Here is a 23,684-nt window from a genome sequence, read left to right as displayed (position 1 = left end):
AGTTCTTTTTTTTGTCCCTTTTCTTCTGATTTATCAATTTAGCTTTTGGCTTATACCTTCATTTCCCGTTTCTTTTTGCCTCTTTCTCTCATTTTCCCGCCATTCTTGCCTGTACCATTGAGTCATATATTTTGATTTTATACCCATATCTTGCTAATCATGCTAATGTATTAGTATTTCATGATATTTTGTACTTTCTCATACATGTATGTTCTTTCGTTCCTTTTCCCGATTTCCTTCCATTTTCTCTATTCATATTCTTACGTTCTGTCCCTTTCTTGTTACTTTTCCCCTTTCCCTTTTTTTCTTTCTTTCTTTCTTTCTTTGTTTCTTTCTTTCTTTCTTTCTCCCTTTTTCTCTTTTCCCGTTTTTCCCGGTGAAATCCGCCAAGGGGGGGGGGGGGGGGGGCAGCTGCCCTCCGCCTCTTACGCCACTGTCAGCTGGTCAAAAACACAATACAAAATAATATACAGTTATACAAATGAAGTACAATTTTACAGACGACCATTTTTACTTCGTAAAAAAAACAAAAAGAAAAATAAACAGTATAATATTTAGCATAAATGGAAATGAGGGGGGGGGGGGTCCACTAAAAAAAACCCTTGTAAAGTGTGGATCCCCTTGGAAATGGAGAAAATATAGTCGACTTATTCATATATGCGTATATATACAGGAAAGGAAAAAGAGAAGGAACACAAAGGTCGAAATCATATTGATGTAAACATAATTACTGAACAAATGCAAAGCTGTTCACACAAAGAGGTCTCCGTTGTGAAGGATATGTTGCGCAATAGACAGAAGAAAAAGCAGAAAGAGAGAGGGGATGACAAGACAAAACAAGAGACAGGACAGTACAAGACAAGATAAGAACATAATAAGTTATTTTTTGAAAAAAAAGAAGGAAAAGTCAGAATGGGAAAGGGCTAACCACAAACCAGCTTGATCTGGTGAAATAACAAAAGATGATTTAAATGTACAATATAAGATGAAAAAGATAAAACAATAAAAATGAAAAATGTAAAAATGTATGAATGATAATCAGGATAATGACGTGTTAGTTCCGTTGAGAAGAATTATAAGAGTGAAGTTTGAGTTTACGCGGGAGTTTACCTTTGAATGAAATTTAAAGAGACATATTAGATAGGGAGTTCCAGAATTCAGGACCGTTGAATATGGATGTATTTTTGGCCAGTAAAGTTCTGTAAAGTGGTATATGAAGTTCGTCACACTCTAAAAACAAATCAGTCAAAAATGGCTGGTTAATAGGGTCAGCTGGGAGAAACTGTAATTCTAGTCAAATTCGACTGTTTTCTAGTCGTATTTTACTAGAACATAGTTATTTCTGACTAGAATATATGTCAGAAATGTGATTATCAGTGATTTCCATATCAGTTGCACCCAGATGACTACTGGTCTAGTCAATTTGACTGATTTGTTTTAAGAGTGCAGAGCGTCTCATGGGTAGTTATTGGTGAAGGTCTGAAGAAAATCCATCAAAGATTAAGAAAGTTATTAGAAATAAAACGGTCAAAGAACCTTTCCCGGCCCCTCCCTGTATTTTATTCCAGATTAAAAAGAAAAGTGTCCCGTCCCATTCTTAACTAGTCTAGTGTATCGAAACAAACAGGCCTATCTACTTATTTCTCTGGAATGGGTGAGCCATTCCGAAAGGATTTTGTATGCATCAATGATATTTATAGTATGGTGATCCTTGAAGCAAAAACTGATAAGAAAACAACATTCATGATGGGCATTAGGGTATGAACTTTTGATAGTTCTCTGTTCTACTCGGCTGTGCATCTCTTTTTTAATAACCTCGAATTACTATGCATCACACACGCGCATGCGCACACATCTGCTCCAGAAAAGCCACTCCTATAAAAGTCCATTAGAATCGCCATTTTATGTCATCATCACTTCGACTGAGCCACATCTATAATACAGTTTAAGCTACAGGTAAGAGAATTTGCAATATCATAATTTTTTCATTCACTTCAATCAATTTCTATTATTTTGCTTTATTAGGCCTAATTATTTTTGTTTCCAATTCAGTACTCTTTTTTTTCATGTCGATTCAATTAATATCTGTCTAAATCCGGTGTCATCATAAGTAAATCGCTATGAAACAAAAAATGAAGAAAGTTAAATATCTAATAATTAGATAAAAAGCAAAGTATACCCCATGATTATCAACTTGATTTTGATAAGCGAGAGAGAGAAGCAGAGCTTCAAATTATATTGATTATTCGTTTGCATTTTTCGAAATGAATTTTTAATTACATATTTCCATTTGTGCTCAAACATGTCAAAAAGTGTAAAATGTTGATTTTGAACTCGTTTTGAGTCTTTTGAGAAAATTGTGTTGACGATAAAAGTATTTCAAATTCGAAACTTACATTATTATAATTACAATTATAATTATGTGACAAGATCAAACTCGTTAAAAATACCAGCACTTTTATTTTTCATCAGAATTCGGTGACTTTTTTCAGTGTCCAAATTGCTTGATTTTCTCTGTTTTATTCACGTCAACTTGTTTCGACGGACCACTCATGCACAACAACTTATCAAAGAGTGGGGGGCGGGGGGGGGGGGGCGGAGGTGTAGGGAAGGTGCAGCGGGTTTGAAAGTTGGGGCATAGGGGAAAGGGCAACTTCGGATTTTCTTTTTAAATGGCACTATCTAAAGCTAATAAAAATACCAAAAATAAAATATCTACCCCACGGTTACACTTCGTAATTCCGAAGGTTCTCCAAAGGTTCGTAATTCCGAAACACGTAAATTGCCTATACCTCGATGTTCGTTAATCCGACAACGAAAAAGGGTTTGTTAATCCGAACGTTTGTGGCGATAGATTGCAAGAGGGAGGTCGAGAGAAACAGATAAGTGCAATAGAGGGAGAGTGAAACTAGATGGAGAGGAGGGAGGAGGTGGCGAGGACATTATGCAAGTCCATTCAGTCATGTTTCATAAAAGGGGGAGACAGGGATGTCATGCAAGGGGGAGAGCAAAGAAAAAAAAAGAACTTGGTTAGAAGGGATGGTGAGGACATTCAGTGAGAGAGAGGGGGGAAATAAATTTCATGAGAGAGCTAAGGGGGAGAGAAATCGAAACTTCAGACCAATCATTTATGTACAAGAGTGTGACTCTTGCTGACACAGCTGACTGTGTTACAACTTAGGGGTGATACATTTTCACAATAGGGGTGATCAAACTCACTGGAGGCACTTTAATTCACTTATAACAAATAAATGTGTACTACAGTACTCCTGTTGAATTATATGAGTTTCACATTCATTTAAACGGGAGGACAAGATTATTTTATATATCGAGTGCATTATGCATTAATCATATACTACCGTTGCGACCCCTGCCTGGACGATGGTTCAGGCATGACGATCCTGAGTGACGTCACCGATAGAGACCTCAAATGTCAGGAGAGCCTATTCGACAACTAACTTCATCTAAAAAACACGTATTGAAGATAACATCCAATGGGGAAATGGCTCTCATTTTCATGAAATATACATTCCATTCTTCAATAAATCTTCACCCCGTTGTTAACTGCCCATTCATTCTCGAGCAATGGGGGAATGAATACAGAGTGTCTCAAAATTTGTGTGAAAAAAGGTGCATTTTCCATAGAACTGCCAAAAAGCAATGCGTAAGGGAAAGATTAGCCCCAAAACACGAATAGATGAGTTTATCAAATGGGATGAATCATGAAAATCAGTGAAATATAGTTTCTCCTGTACTCATTACTGAATACCCCGACTTGATACGATTAATTTTCCCCCTCTCCATCAACTTTTAAGAAAAAGTGTGCATATTTTCATAAAAATATCATGTGTTATATCGACGGACGCCCGTGCGTACGAGCAGGAGGAAGTCAAATGTCTCGTATTTTTCATAATGCCTTGTATTGAAGATTAACATGATATTAATGCCCAAATCTTACAGTTATAAACTTCCAATTTAATGAATAATAATAATACTTATAGATATTTAAAGTCATCCCAATAGTTGAAATTTTTATCGTTGCCATGGTAACGGCTTTTCCCCTAGAAAAATAAATATTTTGATTAAAAATGTAGAATCTGAAATTTTTCACCTTTCCCCCATATATATCGGTTCCTATCAAGGAAATGATTGATGCTACCCATGTAAAAATAGTTAATAAAGTTTTTGGCCGTTATCATGGCAGCCAAAGAACCCATAACTTTGTAAAAATATTATGCATGTTGTAAAAACATATTGGTGGAAGATAAAAAAATCACTTAATACATGCGTAATGTTTGACCCACAACTAGTTTGCGGTCTGTATGATCCAATTAAATGATAAGAATCACTGTTACCTTGGCAACACTTTAATTTGACCATAAATATTGATGTAGCAAATGACCTGTAGTCAGGGTAATGGCTCATTTCCCCCAAAAAACATTTAGAATCTAATACGGGGGAGGGGGTTCCCTCAGGACGCTGCATGAAAAATGATAAAAAATCTACACTTTTAAATTTAAAAAATGTAGTTTTTTGGGGAAAAGTGGGTCGTTGCCATGGAAATAGTTAATTTGCAACATTGATATTTATCGTTGATTTCAGTCCTTAGCATGACAACAAAAAATCATTTCATGCAGATCACTAGTTTGACCGCAGTGTTAAAAAAATTGAATGAGTGGGTAAAACTTATTGCATGTGCATAATGTAATTTTCCACCATGTTATTATTAGATGTTATTTGGTTGCCATGGCAATGATTATAGGACGTTATTTTTACTTATTCATTTTCAATATCCTGAAATTAAGATGAAATTACCACCCACCCCCCAAAAAAAATCATTTTCAGATCTATTTTTTTATTGACTTTTGGAGCGAAACATGAGCTGTTACCATAGCAATCATTTATAAATTTGATATTCTATTTTAATCGTTACCAAGGTACCACTGATTCTTATTGGTTTGTTTAATAACGAAATAAGATTTGGATCAAATCGTAGTCATGTAGATTTTTTGTATTTTATTGTATTTTTCCACCATTATCTTTTTTAAAACAAGTTATGAATTATTCGGTTGCCATGGTAACGGCCTAAATTGGCATTTGACTATCCTTACATGGGTAGAAACTTTCTTGATCAAAGCGATAAATAAGGTAAAAACGGGGAAAATTTAGATTCTACATTTCAAATTAAATTATTTATTTTTCTAGGGGAAAAGCCGTTACCAAAAATTAAATTGTTTATTTTTCTAGGGGAAAAACCGTTACCGTGGCAACGGTGCAATTTCAACTATTGGGATGACTTTGAATTTCTAGAAGTATTATCATTGATTGAACTGGAAGCTTAAAACTGTAAGATTGGGTAATTTATACCATGTTTATTTCCCATTCAAGGGATTATATATTATTTTTGATATAATAATCTGTTGCAATGACAACCACCAAAGACGTAATTTATGTATTTTTTAACAAGCATAATCGTGTTCAGCACCCTGAAAGTAGGGGGAATAGAACAATAAAATCAAATTGTAAAAAAATTTGAAAGATTTTTTTTAGAAAACCATCTAGGAGCGGTGTACTATAATGCGGCCTGGCAGGGCACAGTTGCGCGGTTTGGTAATGGTCGGCACACGATTTGCCTGGAGTCAGCGCTCTAGCTCCGCTTTATCCAACTCCATGGGACCTTCCTAAAAGCAATACTGCAAAGTGTTGCTGCCCTCTACGTTCGTTGGTTAATGGCTATGTACACTATAGCCATAGCCTAGCCTAACATTTTGTCTTGTCATTAATGGCAATTGATAAGTGTTTACGAATTGGGTCTAGCTGTAGAAGCCCTGCAGGGTACCGGTGATTTTAGGGTGCTGATTCATTCATGGCATGACATGCAACGCGAACGGCCACAAATTTTTGTTGAGTCCACGCGCATGCGTAGTATTATTCCGAAGACGAAAGTCATGAAAATTCATTTTGATGTCTACAACTGTAATTTCGCTTCCGGGGTAACACAAAGCTTAGCAATGATTGTAGTTTTCTACGTTTTCTAAAATTGATTCCATTGACCATGTTGACTATAATGTAAAATCAATTGTGAAAATCAATCCAGTGTGTGTTACATACGGACCTGAGGTTGCGAAAGGTAGGTGGCTATAGACGTCAAGTAATAGTAGGCTCAATTTGCTTCAGTGGGCATTTGTTTCAACAGCATATATAGGCCTAGCTAGAATATGTATGGTCAGAAGATTCAATTTATGTTTGAAATAATTCTAGATATTTGGCGCTAAAGAAATGCCTATTATCATTGTTGTTAGAATCATTATTATTTTTGTCATTATTATCATTGTTAATAATAACCTCTCTCGGACGTGTGTTTGATTTCAAATTTCTAGCCTTTATTCAGACGCAAACTTCCTGTGACGTAACTCTTCTTTAGATATTCACAATGCCGCCTAAGAAAGAAGAAAAGGGCCATATCAACATTGTTGTAGTCGGCCACGTAGATTCCGGCAAATCAACGACAACTGGTCACCTCATCTACAAGTGTGGCGGGATCGATAAACGCACCATCGAAAAATTTGAGAAGGAAGCCCAAGAGGTTTGTTAATTATCGGTCAAGATTATTCAAGTATTTATCAAACACATGCGAACCGGTGCCGTATATCGGGGAGCACCAGCAAACATGGCCCTGGGACGATACTTTAAGACGTTGTTTGGTTTAAATCAGAGGAAATTAAAAAAGGGACAACAAAATGAAGGCCATTTTGGTCATGAAATAATTTACAAGCCCCCCCCCCCAAAAAAAAAAGAAAAAAAGAAAAAAAAGGATTCGTAAGAAAAATGAAGGATATCGTGGTTCAGGAAAAAAATTTCACTGAAACAAAAATAAAGTGATTTTTGTTAAATTTCTGCTACTCAGCAACCCTACCAGAATTACAGGAGGTGATGCCTATGGTAAATTATACACGCAGCGCTCTTAAGTATAAATCTCGGGGGTTGCTCGAGCACCCCCGCTTCCCAGGGCCACACCAGTGAAGTGTTAAAAATACCCGGGTAGAATCAAACTATTTGAAAAAAAGCCCTAATCAGGCAAATATTTTAAACAACTGACTGCAGAGACATAGCACAAAGCCAACATTATGTTATTTTCTTATTCATTTATTTGTGTCTTTATTTGTTAATTCAACAATTCACTCATTTTTTTTTTTGGGGGGGGGATGAGGGTTCACTTTATATTAGCTTTCACATTAGTAACTCCCCCTATTTCCACAGATACTTATATGATTATTTTTAAATCATGTGTCATAAATATTGTCTGCAAAAACATTTCATGTGTGTAAAATTCTTTATAAGTTAATGTGTATTTATATTATTGAATATATTTATATGTATTGCTAATGATTTTGTACAATATTCTCTGTTGGAAATATATCAACGGACACAACATTCTATTATATACCCTCTTCTAGCATGTCTAGAAGAAAAATTTGATCATAATGTTCTATACAAAAAGCAGTGTTTCCACAGCTCCAAAATAAATTTCCCGAAATTGGATTCCAAATTTCCTGAAATCCATAAATATTTCCTGAAATTTTCAAGTTTGATTTTTAACGAAAATCGGGCAATAATACAACGAGTATAAATTTGTTCCAGGTGGCAAAAATCAGGGAATTTTGCATTTTTTTGTCCCCGCCCTCTTTAAAAATAGGAACAACATTACGAAATGCAAGCGCGGAGCGCGAACGAAAAATTTTGAGCTACATATGGAGGTTAAAATCATGTAAATATAATATTAATATTAATAGTTGCTATATTCAATTGTTGTTTCATTGTAATTTTCGGATTTCCCGGAATTTCCTGGAATTTTTTCATTTCCCGGAAATTACCAGGAAAACGTTTGGATTTCCCGGAATTCGGGTAATTTTCTTCAAAGTGGAAACACTGCAAAAAAGGACATTTATTTAATCTATATTACACGATATATTGGTGGGCTGCTTGTAATATATGACATCAGAAATAAAAAAAAAGAGAAAAATTACAGATCTCTCTTATTCTTGGAACAGACCTTTAAAAACATATCATCTTATCGCTTCATTTTATCTTTAAAGTGAATTTCATTTTTACGTTTCTACACGTATTTGTTTGATATTATTACTTATCGTAACAGATGGGAAAGGGATCTTTCAAGTATGCCTGGGTTCTCGACAAGCTAAAGGCAGAGCGTGAACGAGGTATCACCATCGATATAGCTCTCTGGAAATTTAAAACGGAAAAATACTCTGTCACTGTCATTGATGCACCAGGCCATCGTGATTTCATTAAGAACATGATTACTGGGACCTCACAGGTAAAACTTTTTAAATTTTTTTTTTCATGAATTACAAATTAATTAATTGCCATGCTCCTGTATATCTCTATATAATAATTAAAGATCAAGTCCACCTCAGAAAAATGTTGATTTGATATCAATAGAGAAAAATCAGACAAGCTCAATTCTGAAAATTTCATAAAAATCGGATGTAAAATAAGAAAGTTAGGATATTTCAAAGTTTCGCTTATTTTTAACAAAGTAGTTATATGAACGAGCCAGTTACATCCAATTGAGAGAGTCGATGATGTCACTCACTCGCTATTTCTTTTGTTTTTTATTGTTCGAATTATACAATATTTCAATTTTTACGAATTTGATGATATAGGACCTCCTTGCCTGAAGCACAAGATGTTAAAATAATGGAATTCCACGTGTTCAGTGAGGAATGAAACTTCATTTCACATGACAATGACGAGAAAATCAAAATATTTCATATTTCACATAATGAAATACAAAGGAAATAGTGAGTGATGTCATCAGTTCCCTCATTTGCATACCGACCGAGATGTGCATATAACTGTTTTGTGAAATGAAGCGAAAATTTAAAATGTCATAACTTTCTTATTTTACATCCGATTTTGATGAAATTTTCAGTGTTATGCTCGTTGGATTTTTCTCCTTTTATTCAAATCAACTTTTTGTTGGGGTGGACTTGTCCTTTAAAAGTGCGAAACCACCCCGGGGTAATAGTATATGCAGTGATTATGTAATAAGCGCTATATAAATGTTGCTTTTTAGCATTATCATTATCATCAGTGGCGTAGCGGGGTACGGCATGGGGGGGGGGGGGCGGGGAACCAGCAAACATTTTGAGTCACCTAATAATGGGCGCGCGAACTGCGCTCACTTGCCAAATATACAGACCTAATAGAGGCATTTTTAGGACTGTTCCCTTAAACATGTTAAACGAATATGTATTTCATTGATCAACTGAATTTCATCTCGCTCTTCGCGTTCGCATTAAATGCAAGCGCGAAGCGCGGGATGAAATCTGTTGATATTCAGACATAAATATGGATATCATAAGCAAATTTTTGTAATCATGATTCGTACCTGTTGTCCTGTTTCACTAAAAGAAACAAATCGAGCGCGAAGCGTGAGGTGAAAAGTTTGTATATTTTTTAAGGGCTATGTTTTAGGAATTCATGAAGAGCATACGTATCTGACTTTAAGCAAGCGCCAAGGGCTTGCTTATTTTGTTAGAATTACACCTAAACACATGAAGCACTTTTTGTAGTAAACTTAATCATAAACATGATACGTATCACACTAATCAAATATTGCAAGCGCGAAACGCGAGCTGAAAATGTTTGAAATTCAGACCCAACTTATTCTAATAAATGTTTGTAGAGTTTCACTAAGACCATACGATTTTCAATAACCAAATGTTTCGAGCGCGAAGCGCGAGGAGAATATTTGGATATTCAGACTAGAAAGAGGAACATTTTAAGAACTGTTCTTAGGAATTCAGGAAGAACAAACATATCTCACCGATCCACTTATGCGAACGTAAGTATACACTGGAAATGTTTTATATTCCTCCAGACCTTAAAAGGGGGCAATCACTTTAAGTAGTCATGAAAAAGAAGCATAATATTATGACACTAAATAAAACAATTACTCAAAGTGCGATGAAATATACGCCTATTTGGTGTATATTAACTTGGAAACTGAATGTTTTAGTACAACAGGAATTAAACAGACAGTGCGAGCACAAGGATTGATTAACACATAGGCCCTACGCAAATGACATTTATGTTTCATAAAGTTCTGAAAAAAATATTTCTTTATGTAATATAATAATTAGTATATAATATAATTATGATATCCAATGATTTATTCTCCCCCCACTACGATTCTCTTCCTTTCTCCCTCCCCCCGTTTTTTGCCAGCCGATGGGGGGGGGGGGGCACGTGCCCCCGTAATTACGCCACTGATTATTATTACTACTTCTACTATTATTTCATACTATTATTATTATCACACACTCACCCTCTCTCACACACAAGACCAAGATTATTATTGTTTATTACTATTTGTTGTATCTTATACCGGGCATGGAGAGTCAATGGTAAAAACCTGCCTCATGAACTGCAGGACGTGAGCTCGAACGAGTTAAACAACAAAAATCTGAAAACAAGGACCTTCTGTCTTCTTGTCAGGCGCTTGATGGAGCAGCTAGCAGGCGCGGATCCATTAGTGGGCCGAGCCGGCCCCGCCCCCCTATTTTTTGGCAACCTGCAGAAAAGTTTACTCTTTACAGGCGCAGATCCAGGAGTGGGCCAAGCCGGCCCCGCCCTCTATTTTTGGCAACCTGCAGAAAAAGTGTACTCTTTAACTTGATAGAAACAATGAAAACAGAAACAAAAGTAAGAAATAGGTCTGATGTGTAATTTTACAGCCTCGTAACGGCCGGCCCGACCCCGAAAGGAAACGAGAAAAAGGTGAGGGGAAGAATTGGAAAATAGATATCATATATAGAAAATATATCAAGACCACATGAGATACCTTACATCTTGTTCATAATACTTAAAACAGTCTTTAGTTAGGACTACCCTATAAAAAAATCAACCCCCCAAAATGCAGATTATAGTGGCCAATAGAGAAAAATGTTGATGAAAATATTTTTCGCCGCCCACGGAACTGTTTTGAAAATGGAGGGGGTAGGGGTTCTGACCAAGCAAAAAAAATCACAATAAGATGGCACTTTTTTACATTTTTGTACACCATTTTGGAAAAACGTGGAGGGGTGGGGGCTGCCCTTGCCCCCTCGAATCCGCAGCCCCTGTGGAGAATGGTAATAATAGGTGAATGCAGGGCCTTTTAAAGAACAGAGCGGAAGTGGCTATACTACTCATAGGCTAAGAGAATTAAGCCCAAAAAAGGCTTAAGAATGGAAATTTCAGGTAACAAGCTGTTTTTTTTTTCTTTCAGGATAGTTCCAGGAATATGTCTAGATTAACATACTAAAGGTCCTCATGTATCCTTTTGGGGGGTTTTCCCGTAATCCAAGATGGCGTCCAAAATGACCGTCATTCTGACACAAAATGATAATGAGTGAGTTATGTCAAATTTCTGCAGAAATTGGATATAACTTACCCATTATCCACCCTAGACATTCATCATGTCCAGTTTCGGTGCATATTGTACGGTTCAAAAGGATAAAATGGTCTATTGATACAAGTCATGTTGGAGTGAACATAAGCACTCCAGGGTACCTGGAAATCCAAGATGGCGTCAAAAATGGCTGTATTTCATATATTACTTTCGTGTCCTTAATTTTGTTTCTATTTTATGGTTTTAAGGGTAATAATAATAATAATATTCAGTTTTATAGCGCATAACTCAACGCATGTCCCTATGCACTTTAATGAAATTAAGGACAGAAATTAGAAAGTAAAGAGTGTTGGGCACTGAATTCATTACAAGTTAAACAGATACTTTTTAGGGAAGTCTTAACCTTATCTAAATCATGAATATTTCTCATATAATCATTAGGAAGTGCATTCCATAAGACGGAAGAGACATGTGCAAATGAGCGCTCGCAATAATATAAGTTTTGGTTACAATGGGAGGAATAGCAAACAGCTGCTTTGTGCTTGATCTTGATGAGTACGAGTGGTCTGATGTAAAGTTAAAGGACAAGTATACCCAAATGTAGTATTCTGGATCTTTTTTTTTTTTTTTGGGGGGGGGAAGTTGTCAGGACACTCCAGAACACAAAGGACACGATACGACGAGAGTTGTAGGTTGTGAGTGGAATTTAATTTCCCACTTGAGCACAACAGTTGTTCAAGGGCTTAAAGAAAATATCAAGGAAAAAAACCTCTGCAAGCAGAAAAGAGAGAAACAATAAAGAACATGAGTATAATGTTCAAAATATCATTACAGCATGTAATAATGCAATTACCTATCAAGACTTTGTATATCCTCTTAGTATTAGCTCCATGGTATTACGAGTACACGTTTCGGTTAGTGAGCAGGTCACTGCATTGTGTGTATTTTTTTTTAAATTAATCTTAAATCATATACATGTAGATAATTGTGTGTATTTGAGTTTTGTCAGACGTGTATCAATCAGATATGATTATTTACGTCTGGGACCGACCTTTAACGTCACCATCCGAAAGACGTGACCAGGGCTCGAACCTCTGCATCATTTTTTTTGTAACTTCCCCACAGCTTGGATTACAGGTGCACGCTACGACGCCCAGTTGTGTGTGTATTTGAGTTTTGTCAGACGTGTATCAATCAGATATGATTATTTACGTCTGGGACCGACTTTTAACGTCACCATCCGAAAGACGAGACCAGGGCTCGAACCTCGAATCTCTGCATCAATTTGTAACTTCCCCATAGCTAGGATTACAGGCGCACGCCACAACGCCCAATTAAAATCTGCGCTGGAAAATAAACAAAAAGTAATAATGTTTATAACAAGTTATTAACTCAGCTATCGACAATTAAATAGTCAAGTATCTTAGTATTATATGTTTCTAAAGCTTAAATTGACCTCTTTGGCAATCATTTTCTTCCAATGTAAAATATATGAATTCACAATTTATATAGCAACCATTGGAAACATTTTTCCAAATATATCAATCTTTTATGTATCTCACACGAATTCAAACTTCTATAATCGATCACAAAACCCGTTAATTTTTGTAAAAATACTGCAGGTCTCAATCTTTTAAGTACGGCCATCTTGACTCACCCGACTAGGGCAGATACAGGTTAAAAACCATACCAAGGAACAAAACAATTGCTTTCTAAGGTCAGATTCCGGTACCCAACACTGCAATCTGAAATAAATAATAACATACATTTGCATGAGTAGCTACTCGACTATATTATAATACTCTTTAGATTTCTATAAATATTACAGGGAACTTCTGTATAATGATAGTCATCCTTACAATCGATTTCCTACATATCACGTTGTCAAAAATAGAATTATTCATTCAAACACTTTGATGTAAGGAAGAAATTATTATTAAAGCCTTCAATGCTCGAAGGACAAATGCAAATTCAACCAATCAATTTTATCCAACTTTTATAAGATATCACTTCGAACAACACAGTCATTAAATTTGAAGGAAAATTTATAGCTTTTCGTACCTTCGTAGAAAACCCAGAAATCTTTCATCACAATCCAGTTAATTCCATCAACAAATGAATATAGTTCCATTCGAACTCCTAAATAGTCCAGGATAGGCCCCATAGAAACTTGACCAAACCTTGTTTTTTTTATATATACGATATTTTTTGATGGTTTCTTGTCAATTCGAGGGTACTGATTACGAATCTGGATGATGCCACTCGTGTAACCTTGAGCATTTTTCGCAAATTGGCAAAATCCAATATGGCCGCCAAAATTTGCAAATTACCCATGAAAATCCTAAAATTGTCCGCACACTGGCTTTGGAATGCATGAAAGCGTGTGGCAGGAGTAAAATACACTCTGAAAAAATTATTTTTGACAAAATATTTATTTTCCTGATATTCAAAATCGCCGCCATAGTCCATTGTATACTCTATTATGTACAATATGAATAGGGAATACTAATTTTCACAAAAATGAGCACTGAACCGCAAAAAATCGCGATGTATGAACGAAGTAATATATGCAAATCATCATTACTAACGAGATATATCATTTATTATGTCATTAATGGGAACATTTCTGTATTTTGTTATCTAAAATGGTCGCCACTGGCCCAAACAGTATTGCGTCCAATGGCAATGGGGGCCAAAAAATTCACAAGAGTGGTCACTGAAATGCATATTATTAAGATTAAACGAGTGGAATACTGACTAAAATCATAATTGTTAACGAAATATCAATATGCCATGAATGTTGTATTTTGATATTCAAAATGGCTGCCAAAGGCCCTAAAAGTATTATCCACAATGAGAAAGTGGGGCAAAGAAATCACAAGAATGATCACTAAAATGCATTTATATGTGATAAATTAATGGGATACTGTTTAAAAACTTTAACGAAATATATCATTCAGGTTTAAAGTTTGTGTTAACTGTATTTTTACATTCAAATTGGCCGCCAGAGACATTAACAATATTATGCTCAATGGAAAGTGGGAAACCAATATTCACAGGAGTGAGCACCATAAATGCAGGTATTAGTGATCTATGAGGAAAAGATTGTCTGAAAGCATAATTTCTATTAAGAGAAATCATTTAATCTGCCAGTTAGGCATGTTAGGTGATAAATACTGTTATTGGAAAGTCAAAATGGCCGCTACAGGGCCTTATGATATTATGCACAATGTGAATGGGAACAAATTATTTTAGCAGAATTTGGCTTTGCTTGGCCAAATGGTGATGTATGAGTGAAATATCGTCTGAAAACGTGATTTATAACAAAATATTTTAGATATCAAAATACAGAAATCTTCCCATTTATGATATAATAAATGACATATCTCCATGATCTCGTTAGTAATAATGATTTCCATATATCACTTCGTTCACACATCGCTATTTTTTAGCACTGTAGTGCTCACCTTTGTGAAAGCTAGTTTTCCCTATTTATATTGTACATAATAGAGTATACAATGGACTATGGCGGCCATTTTACATATGAGGAAAATAAATATTTTGTAAAAAATTATTTTTTTCAGAGAGTATCTCACCCCTGCAACACAATTTCATGCACTTCGTAGCTAATGTGCGGACAATTTTTGGATTGTTATGGGTAATTTGCATATTTTGGCGGCCATATTGGATTTTGCCAATTTGCGGAAAATGCTCAAGGTTACACGAGTGGCATCATTCAGATTCGTAATCAGCACCCTCGAACTGACAAGAAACCATAAAAAAATATTGTATATATAAAAAAATCCTGGACTAAAATAAATAAACGATACACCAATCCTTAATATATGTGACTGTATAATATACAGCGCGTCCCAAAAAAAATGTCCCTCTGATATGCGACTTAATAATTTCCAAAAATAAAAATTATTCTCGATGAAATGTATAGATATATAAAGCCCATCTCATGTTCTAACTTCTATAAAAATTTCATTGGTCTCGCTTCGGTGGTTTTGAATACACAGCCTATTATGTAACAGTGGTGCTTTTCAGCCCATTCCAAGTTTGTATGCATGCAACACTGCTTTGTGTTCTGCACTTTCTTGCATATCAACCCCTTTGACCATTCTGACCAAGGAGATATCACCTCTATCTCCTCGTTCTGACCAGGGAAATCTCCATGATCTAACCAGGCTCATCAAATCACAACCTTGAGCATGTTCAGAAGGGCAAAAACAATATTTGACAGTTCATTTCATGTTTGATGAACGGGAGATGCACAATCATTAGACAACGGGTCATGTCTGTTTCATGCATAATTCCAACAATACTGCATTTTTGTTTTCATTACTTTTTTTAGTTAATTAGCTACTGAGGCCAAATTCAATAATTCAGTGTATCTTTTTAAAAGAAAAAAGTCAATTTTCTTTGGTATAGTTTCTTTTTTCAAAGGGGGATTAACTTGTGGATTCCCCCTTTTTCAGCTTATTTTACTCATCCATCATTCACATTTTCTTTCAAGTTGGTGCACTGATTCCCCTTGTCAATCATCAAACAAACTTAATTTTTTATGTTTCTTGTCCTTCTGAACATGCTCAAGTTTATGATTTGATGAGCCTAGATATGATTAGGGAATCATCCCTGCTCAGATCCTGGATGTAAGAATTGGGGTTAACATGCCATAGACAATGAAGAAATGATCAATGCTGCAAACATGGAATGAGCTCAAATGCACCACTGTTACATTACAGAGTGTGTATTCAAAACCGCTGAAGCGTGACCAATGAAATTTTTATAGAAGTTAGAACAAGAAATGAGCTTTCTACTCATGAACATTTATTTGAGAATCCTACCACATTTTAGAATTAATTCAGTCCTATGTCAGAGGGACATTTTTTTTGGGACGCACTGCATATTGATCACGTATCATTCTAAAATCTAAAATGTATAACCGAACTGGCGAAAGTATCAATCGATTAAAGTTAAACCGATAATTAATCTAAACCATCACATCAGTACGAAACGATTTGACCTTGCCTGACCTTGAGGCTACCATTTACCAAATCTCCCGGTTTACGAATTATTCACATTGATAAATTCTCCTTATCGTCTATTTATATACACCAGGTAAATAATTTACATAAACATATTCCTCCAATTTGGCAATTCCAAGACAAAAAGGAAAGAGTGCTACCATCTTGAGTCGATAGGTACCCGATACATACATATATACACACATTGACTGTTACGTAACATGCCACGTAGAAGGTATCCTTGACCTAACAGAAAATACGATTCAGTGCTCTAATAATAGTTCATGATTTAGAGATAATATATTCCAAAACATAGATATTCTTCTCTTATAGCAGATATCATTCAACTAGCACATAAAATAGCACATATCAATCAACATACCTCGACAGGATTGTGATATGAATTATCTGGATCTATACCATGCGCATGTATACAGGACTCTCCGACTGATCGCTCTCCTCGCTGAGTAGCTTGACCAATCGATCTCTACTGACCAAGCGGATTTTCTTCCCGCGTAACATAACCACTTTCACAAAATCCTTTCTCTTTACTAAATTATAACACCATTTCGTAAAATAACTTAAAAAAAGAAGTATACTTTATCCCAAGCAATTAACATAATTAAATATAAATTTTAATTTCTAATATATGCTTGATTGAAATGAATCCAATGACCGGGGTAATAATATGCTGTAACGCGCTTTGGGCCACTCTGGGAAAAGCGCTTTATAAAAATTGGCTATTATTATTATTATAATAACAGTCCATATTCAATATAATAACTTTACCAAAATGGAACTATTTGTTCTGGGATGTACATTTCAATGTTGTGATAAGACAAACATATTACACCCTTTTCGTCCAACTCTTGTAAGTAAATCTTAAGGAAAAATCCGACCTTTTTTTCCAAATACAATACCAACAAAAAGTTGATTTGAATAAAAAAATTCAACGAGCATAACACTGAAAATTTCATCAAAATCGGGTGTAAAAAGAAGAAACTTGTGACATTAAAAATTTCGCTTAATTTCACAAAACGGTTATATGCACATGCATCCTGGCTGGTATGCAAATGAGAAGACTGATGACGTACACTCACTATTTCTTTCGTATCTTATTATATGGAAATATGAAATATTCTAAATGTATCCTCATTGTCAAGTCAGTGATACAACGATTAATTCCACCCCGAACATGTGGAATTAGCATTGTCTAATATGGTTCAGTCAAGTTGGTCGTTATTGTCAAATCTATGAAAAAATGAAATATTGTATAATTCAAACAATAAAAAGAAAATAAAAGAAATAAAAGAAAAAAACAAAAGAAATTATATAGTGAGTGATGGACATCATCGACTGACTCACCTAGTTGTGCATATCACCGTTTTATGAAAAATAAGGGAAACTTTCTTATTTTACATCCGATTTTGATGAAATTTTCAGCACTATGCTGGTTTAATTTTTCTCTATTTATTCAAGTCAACATTTCCTTAGGGTGGACATGACTTTTAATAATTCAGTTAAACATGATAGAGCTATCTCATGGAAGCATTCATATGCAAAACTAATAATTAGAAAGAAATACGAGAATGAACAAGAAGCCAATGTAAGTTTCGTAGTACAGGGGTGATTGATTTATATTTTCGAGTTTGAGTAACTAATCTAGCAGCAGAGTTTTGGATAGTCTGTAGTTTCTGTATTTGTCGCTGTGGTAAACCGAAAATTAGGCTTTTACAGAAATCAATGTGACAGAGAACAAATGCATGGATTAGTTGATTAGTTTTTCAGTTGTAGGTTTATCCAAATAATTTCGGTTAATTATTACATTGGGATATAATGCTGTCTAACCATGTAATGTTTCAATGGGTGAGTCAGACCGCAGGTCCCTATACTAATGAGCAAAAAGGCCAGATCCATCCAAATCATCTCGTGGCTAAATCCTCCTCCTTGCAAAATCTCGTGATTCGTGAGATTTTATTTCTCTAATAATTTACCTGTTTAACCTCAAGTTAAATGAAATATTATTGCACCACCAGATAGAGTATCATAGTCTTTCATAATGGTCATTTATTTTGTATTCAATATTTTGTTAAATAATTAAATTTCTGGCCTAAAAATGTGCTTCAAAACTGAATTTTATTCCTCTGTTTTCTTTTGCAAATTGTGCAAAACTTTTTAATTTGAGCCTCAATGATATTTATATCATCATAAAACTGAGCTTCTGTACTTTCTCACAATGCCACTCTTGATATGCGGCACCTTTTAATCGGGTCAATATCACACTTTTCCCACCAAGGTACAAGACGAGATTTCTGAAATTTTGTATTTGCATGAAATCCAGAGTTCTGATTGGCTGGATAAGGTTCACAGAACAACAGGCGTGGTGTATTTGAGAAGATTACCACATGGGAAGTATGACCTTCCCATGAACCCAGGCACTGGAACCGTTGGAATTTGTCGGTGGGTGGTCTATTTGACCAATCAGAGTGCAGTATTCTTGTTTTCAAGCTGCTTTATGTACTTGGCAAATGAAAAGTGTGATCTTGACCCGATTAAACCCATTCTTATTTTGAAACCTATATCATTTTATAGCATACATATTCAGCTTTATCATGATTTAAAAATTATTTGGGCTCAAACAAAAATAAAGTGTGAAAATAGCAGCTATTGTCAGGTGAAAATAATTATTTTGCAGCATATTTTAGATCAAAATTTTAACCTTTATTACAAAATCTTTGAATAAATTCAAACACATGACCTTAAAGAAAAATTTTTCTTCTTTACAATGTCAAATTCATGAAATACGATGCACAATTAGAGCAGCAATGACCGAATAAAAAGAAGTGTTTTGGTCCGCATCAAGCTCATTAAATATGCAAAACATCTCAAGTCATGAATATCACTTGGATGAAAGGAGTCACTTTCTTGGGACCTGCCGTCTGACTGGGGTCGAAACACATTAGAACAAGTTAAAAAGGCAGTCAGTGGTCCTGTAAGTCCAAAAATCCAAGATGGCTTCCACAAACGAAGTCTTAATAAAATAACGGCTGCTGACACTTAAAACCCAAAAGTTTAATCGTTAAACATACATCTAAGAATTACGATTTTGGGATCTAAAAAAGGTTTAAAGGGTCAAATAATACATACGGACAAGCTAAAAGGGCAGTCAGTGGTCCAGTATGTCCAAAAATCGAAGAGGGCTTCTAAAAATTGAGTCTAAATTGATTGCTGTTCATGGGCGGAAATCTCAGGAGGACAGGGGGGGGGGGACGCGTCCCCCAACCAAAAAAGTAGGGGGGACACAATATCAAGTGCCCCCTACTTTTTTAATCTTTTATCAGGCGCGGATTTTTTTTAGCAAAAAAAGATCCTTTTAACTCGAGAAAAACACTGAAAAACAGAAAGAAAAGTACAAAGGAGATATATACCCATCATGGCCATGTTTAATTCACGGCCTCGTTACGGCCGGCCCGATCCCCACAGGCATACTCGCAATGGCATCAAGCCTCAATATCAACAGATTTCGAGCTCTCATTGATATTAGATTGATGAATAAGTTAACAGTTTAATGAATTTCTTATCGTCCCTTTTTCCAGAATGGAATATCGATATCGACAACTTTCATCTCGCGCTTAAGAAGAGGAATATAGGAAAATAGTCATTTTCATAATGATGATAAAATGTCCTTACAATTTCCTTGGGTGCTTGGTCTAAATATTTTACTAATTAAAATAAAATCCGCGCTTAAGAAGAGGAATAAAGGAAAATAGTCATTTTCATAATGATGATAAAAATGTCCTTACAATTTCCTTGGGTGCTTGGTCTAAATATTTACTAATTAAAAAAAATCGGCTCGCGCTTCGCGCTCGCATTATTTCTGAAGTACGATCCATATCCACTTCACAATTTTCCTACGATGCTTGGAATAGTGCTTAAATTGACCCTCTTCAGATCCCCATAATTCTTTATCAACTCGCTCATTGATTTTCATGATAAAAGAAATGTATTTAGACTGCCCAGGTTCTACGTCTAAATCTCAAAAACACGCGCACACAATAGATATGCAGTTTCTTCTTTATTCGAAATGAGCTTGAATTTTCCAGTTTCATGTACATCAGAATATAAGAAATTGTCTTCTTGCGCTTCACGCTCGCATTATTAATGTAGGTCATCTTTTTCGTGATTTACGAAACATGAATAGTGTGTCCCGTTTTTAGGTCTAAATCTCATTTTTTGCTCGCGCTTCGCGCTCGCATGAAATGCTCACTGTAAAAATAAAAAATTAAGTGCTAATTTAGCATTTAAAGTGCTTGTATAGTATAGTTAACATTTTTCGGCCCCCCTATTGGCGAACGCTGGATCCGCCCGTTTATGATGGAGAAAAACATATCATTCACAATCGAAAAAATATATGTATTTTGGACTTGGACTAAGTGACCTTACATTTTTGGTGAAAAACCTTCTTTTTTGTTGTCAAATTGTCCAGCCCCTGGTCCCCCTATCTTTGGGGGAGGTTTCCGCCGATTCTGCTGTTACAAATGGACATAGTTTACATGTATTTCAAATTATGTCAGGGAGAAATGATTTTGGTGTCTAAAGCATGGTTTAAAGAGCCAGATAATACACTGGGACAAAATACAAAGACAGGCACTTACAATAAAATCGGCGTATTGGTGCAAACGGATATGTTCACCTTGAGCTTATCGTGAAGTCCTTGTGTGCTTTGAAGTAATTAAGTTGAGCAAAGTCTCTTTGAAGTGATTACTGATTATGACACGATATATAGTAAGGCTTCATATTTTTCGCCAGAGAGAGAGTAGCGAGCGAGCTGTTTGGAAAAAAATAAAATCTGAAGTTGTATAATTCGATTTTTGGTTAATTATGGTGCCTTATTAGGTCCCTATTGTTAAATTGACACCAATGCGAGATGTTGCGAGTGCAAATCGCAAGCTCAAACTTTTGGACATTTTAATAAGAAATTAGAATTAAGCATTCCGAGTAGTTTTTGCAATCATGGAAACAGATTTGTATTAATAAAAAAATCAACGCAAGCGCGAAGCACGAGATGAAAATTTCAATATATTGATCAGAAAAGGAACCTGTAAGCCAGTTGAGGACTACATTTTGTGACTCATGAATAGACTATATTATACCAATCAAATAATGCGAGTGCGAAGTGCAAGCTTATAGGCTTTGATATTCAAACCTGAAAACTGGACATTATAAGCATTTTTAAAACCCAAAAAGACAGGGGAAGTACCTTACTAACAATAACTAATGCGAGCGCGAAGCGAGAGCCAAAAATTGTGGTTTTCTAATCTAAAATGTCTGATTATGTTATACTTCAAAAGTTGTATCATCGTGAAAAATAACAATAATAGTAATGATAGTAATAATATCATAAATATATTTAATGTTGATTATGCATAATTAGATGATATATTATATGACTGGCCTTTAGGGGAACATCAAATAAGATAAGATAAGATACTAACCAAGTTTTTAATGCTTTATAATTATGTTCAGTGCATGTTTAGTTTTCATAAATTTTCCAGTCATTTTTATAACTCTTAACATTGATAAATCATGTATCAATTTTCTTGTGCTAGATTGTCCATTATAGAAACAAGAATTTACTTTGACATTTTACTTTTTATGTTCACATTTGCTGTTACCTTGTATGCACCGCTTTGTTCGAATTACCGATAGATATTTCATTTTGTATATTATTGATGTTTTTGAGAACGTTATATCATTTCTTCGTCTTCTACATATTATCATTATTTATGTTATTATTTTTTTTTTCTTCTTTTCTTCTTCTGTTTTCTTCTCCGTTGTTCTTTTCTCTCCTTCTCCCTTTTCTCTTCTCCTTTTTTTCTTCTCTTCCCCTTTTCTTCACCTTTCCATGATTCCTTTGTAATTTTCATTGATGCTTCTGTTTAGGTTAACATACTTTTTTCTGAACCGTGAGCCGTGCAAACACGGTATTAATCGGCATTTGGTTCAGAACCAAAAGCCGATGCAGAATCGGCTTTTGGTTTGCGTTTACGCGTTGTTACAGCTCGCGGTTCAGATACACACACCAACAATATACGTCATAATAAAGACAATGCTGGATCAGTACGCTTACAATTACGTCACAATCATGACAATGGTAAAGTAAATGAAATGCCCACAAATTGCCGATGCAGAATCGGCTTTCTGTTTACACGTAGTAAAAAAGCCGATTCTGCATCGGCTCGCGGTTCAGAACCTACTACATTGGTGGTGCAAATTGCCGGTTCTGAACCGCGAGTCGATATGCAAGTTACTCACGTTTACACGCAATGAAATGGCCGATTCAAATGCCGATTAAGTGTAAACACAGTATGTATGACGTACATTGTTGTTGCGCGGATCATCATGAATCTCCTTCTACGCATCCTTAAATGCCCGGATGTGAGACCAGGGAAAATACTTATATGATATTTGACTGGCCTTGAAGGGAACATCAAATATATTGCCAGCAAATGAATCATATTGGCCCGAGTCTTTAGACGAGGGCAATATGGGTCATTTAAGGGCAATATATTTGATGTTCCCCGACAGAAGAGCCAGTCAATATTTTTATTGTCATCCAAATCAGATATCTAGAGCAAAAATCACGATAATGGGGATATTTCTTTTAAGAATAGAGTTCTATTGTGTCATGTTAATATCGGTCTAGGCTCTGCACTTTACCATTATGACGTACTTGCAAGCGCTCGGATTCAGCGTTGTCTTTATTATGACGTATATTGTTGGTGGGCGGATCCTTATGAAGCATATCTCTTTATACGCATCCACAAATTCCCGGATGTGAGACCAGGGGCCCGTTGCAGAAAGAGTTGCGTTTAAACGCAAGTCAAAAAATCAATCGTAAGTCAAAAATGCGCGCTGTTGATTGGTTGAAAATGAAGTTGCGCGTGATTTTTAGAGTTGCGTTTGATTGCAACTCTTTCTGCAACGGGCCCCAGGGGAAAATACAAAGGTATATTTTGCTTCGTCTCTGCATGCAAAGTAAATACGCGCATTGAGACCGAGGAAAATACAAACAATATACCTACCCTTCCCGATATTCAGAAAATGTAGGGCAATACGGTTTTGTAAATGACCAGCTCAGATGTCTGATACGGGTGATAATAAGGTATATTAGATAGCCGAGACAGATAGCCAAGCGCGATTGGTCAATTGCGCGTCACGTGATATGATCGAAATCC

At 35.5% G+C, this 23,684-nt stretch overlaps 1 protein-coding gene across 2 annotated transcripts in view; it reads left to right on the top strand.

Annotated features, from left to right (window-relative positions):
• Positions 1-1,847: 1,847 nt before the first annotated feature.
• The window catches only part of LOC121427206 (elongation factor 1-alpha-like), a 74,552-nt gene continuing 52,715 nt past the window's right edge, over positions 1,848-23,684 (top strand). Inside the window, exons 1-3 of one of the 2 annotated variants that reach the window (XM_041623482.1) lie at positions 1,848-1,956; positions 6,381-6,586; positions 8,156-8,335. In XM_041623482.1, coding sequence (XP_041479416.1) covers positions 6,434-6,586; positions 8,156-8,335 — 333 coding nt within the window. In that variant the 5' untranslated portion in view covers positions 1,848-1,956; positions 6,381-6,433. The remainder of the gene's footprint in view (positions 1,957-6,380; positions 6,587-8,155; positions 8,336-23,684) is intronic. The other variant, XM_041623483.1, reaches the window with a different exon arrangement.

Source organism: Lytechinus variegatus, chromosome 14 (assembly GCF_018143015.1).
Source record: "Lytechinus variegatus isolate NC3 chromosome 14, Lvar_3.0, whole genome shotgun sequence".
Lineage (NCBI taxonomy): Eukaryota > Metazoa > Echinodermata > Echinoidea > Temnopleuroida > Toxopneustidae > Lytechinus > Lytechinus variegatus.
This window is presented reverse-complemented; position numbering and strand designations above follow the sequence as displayed.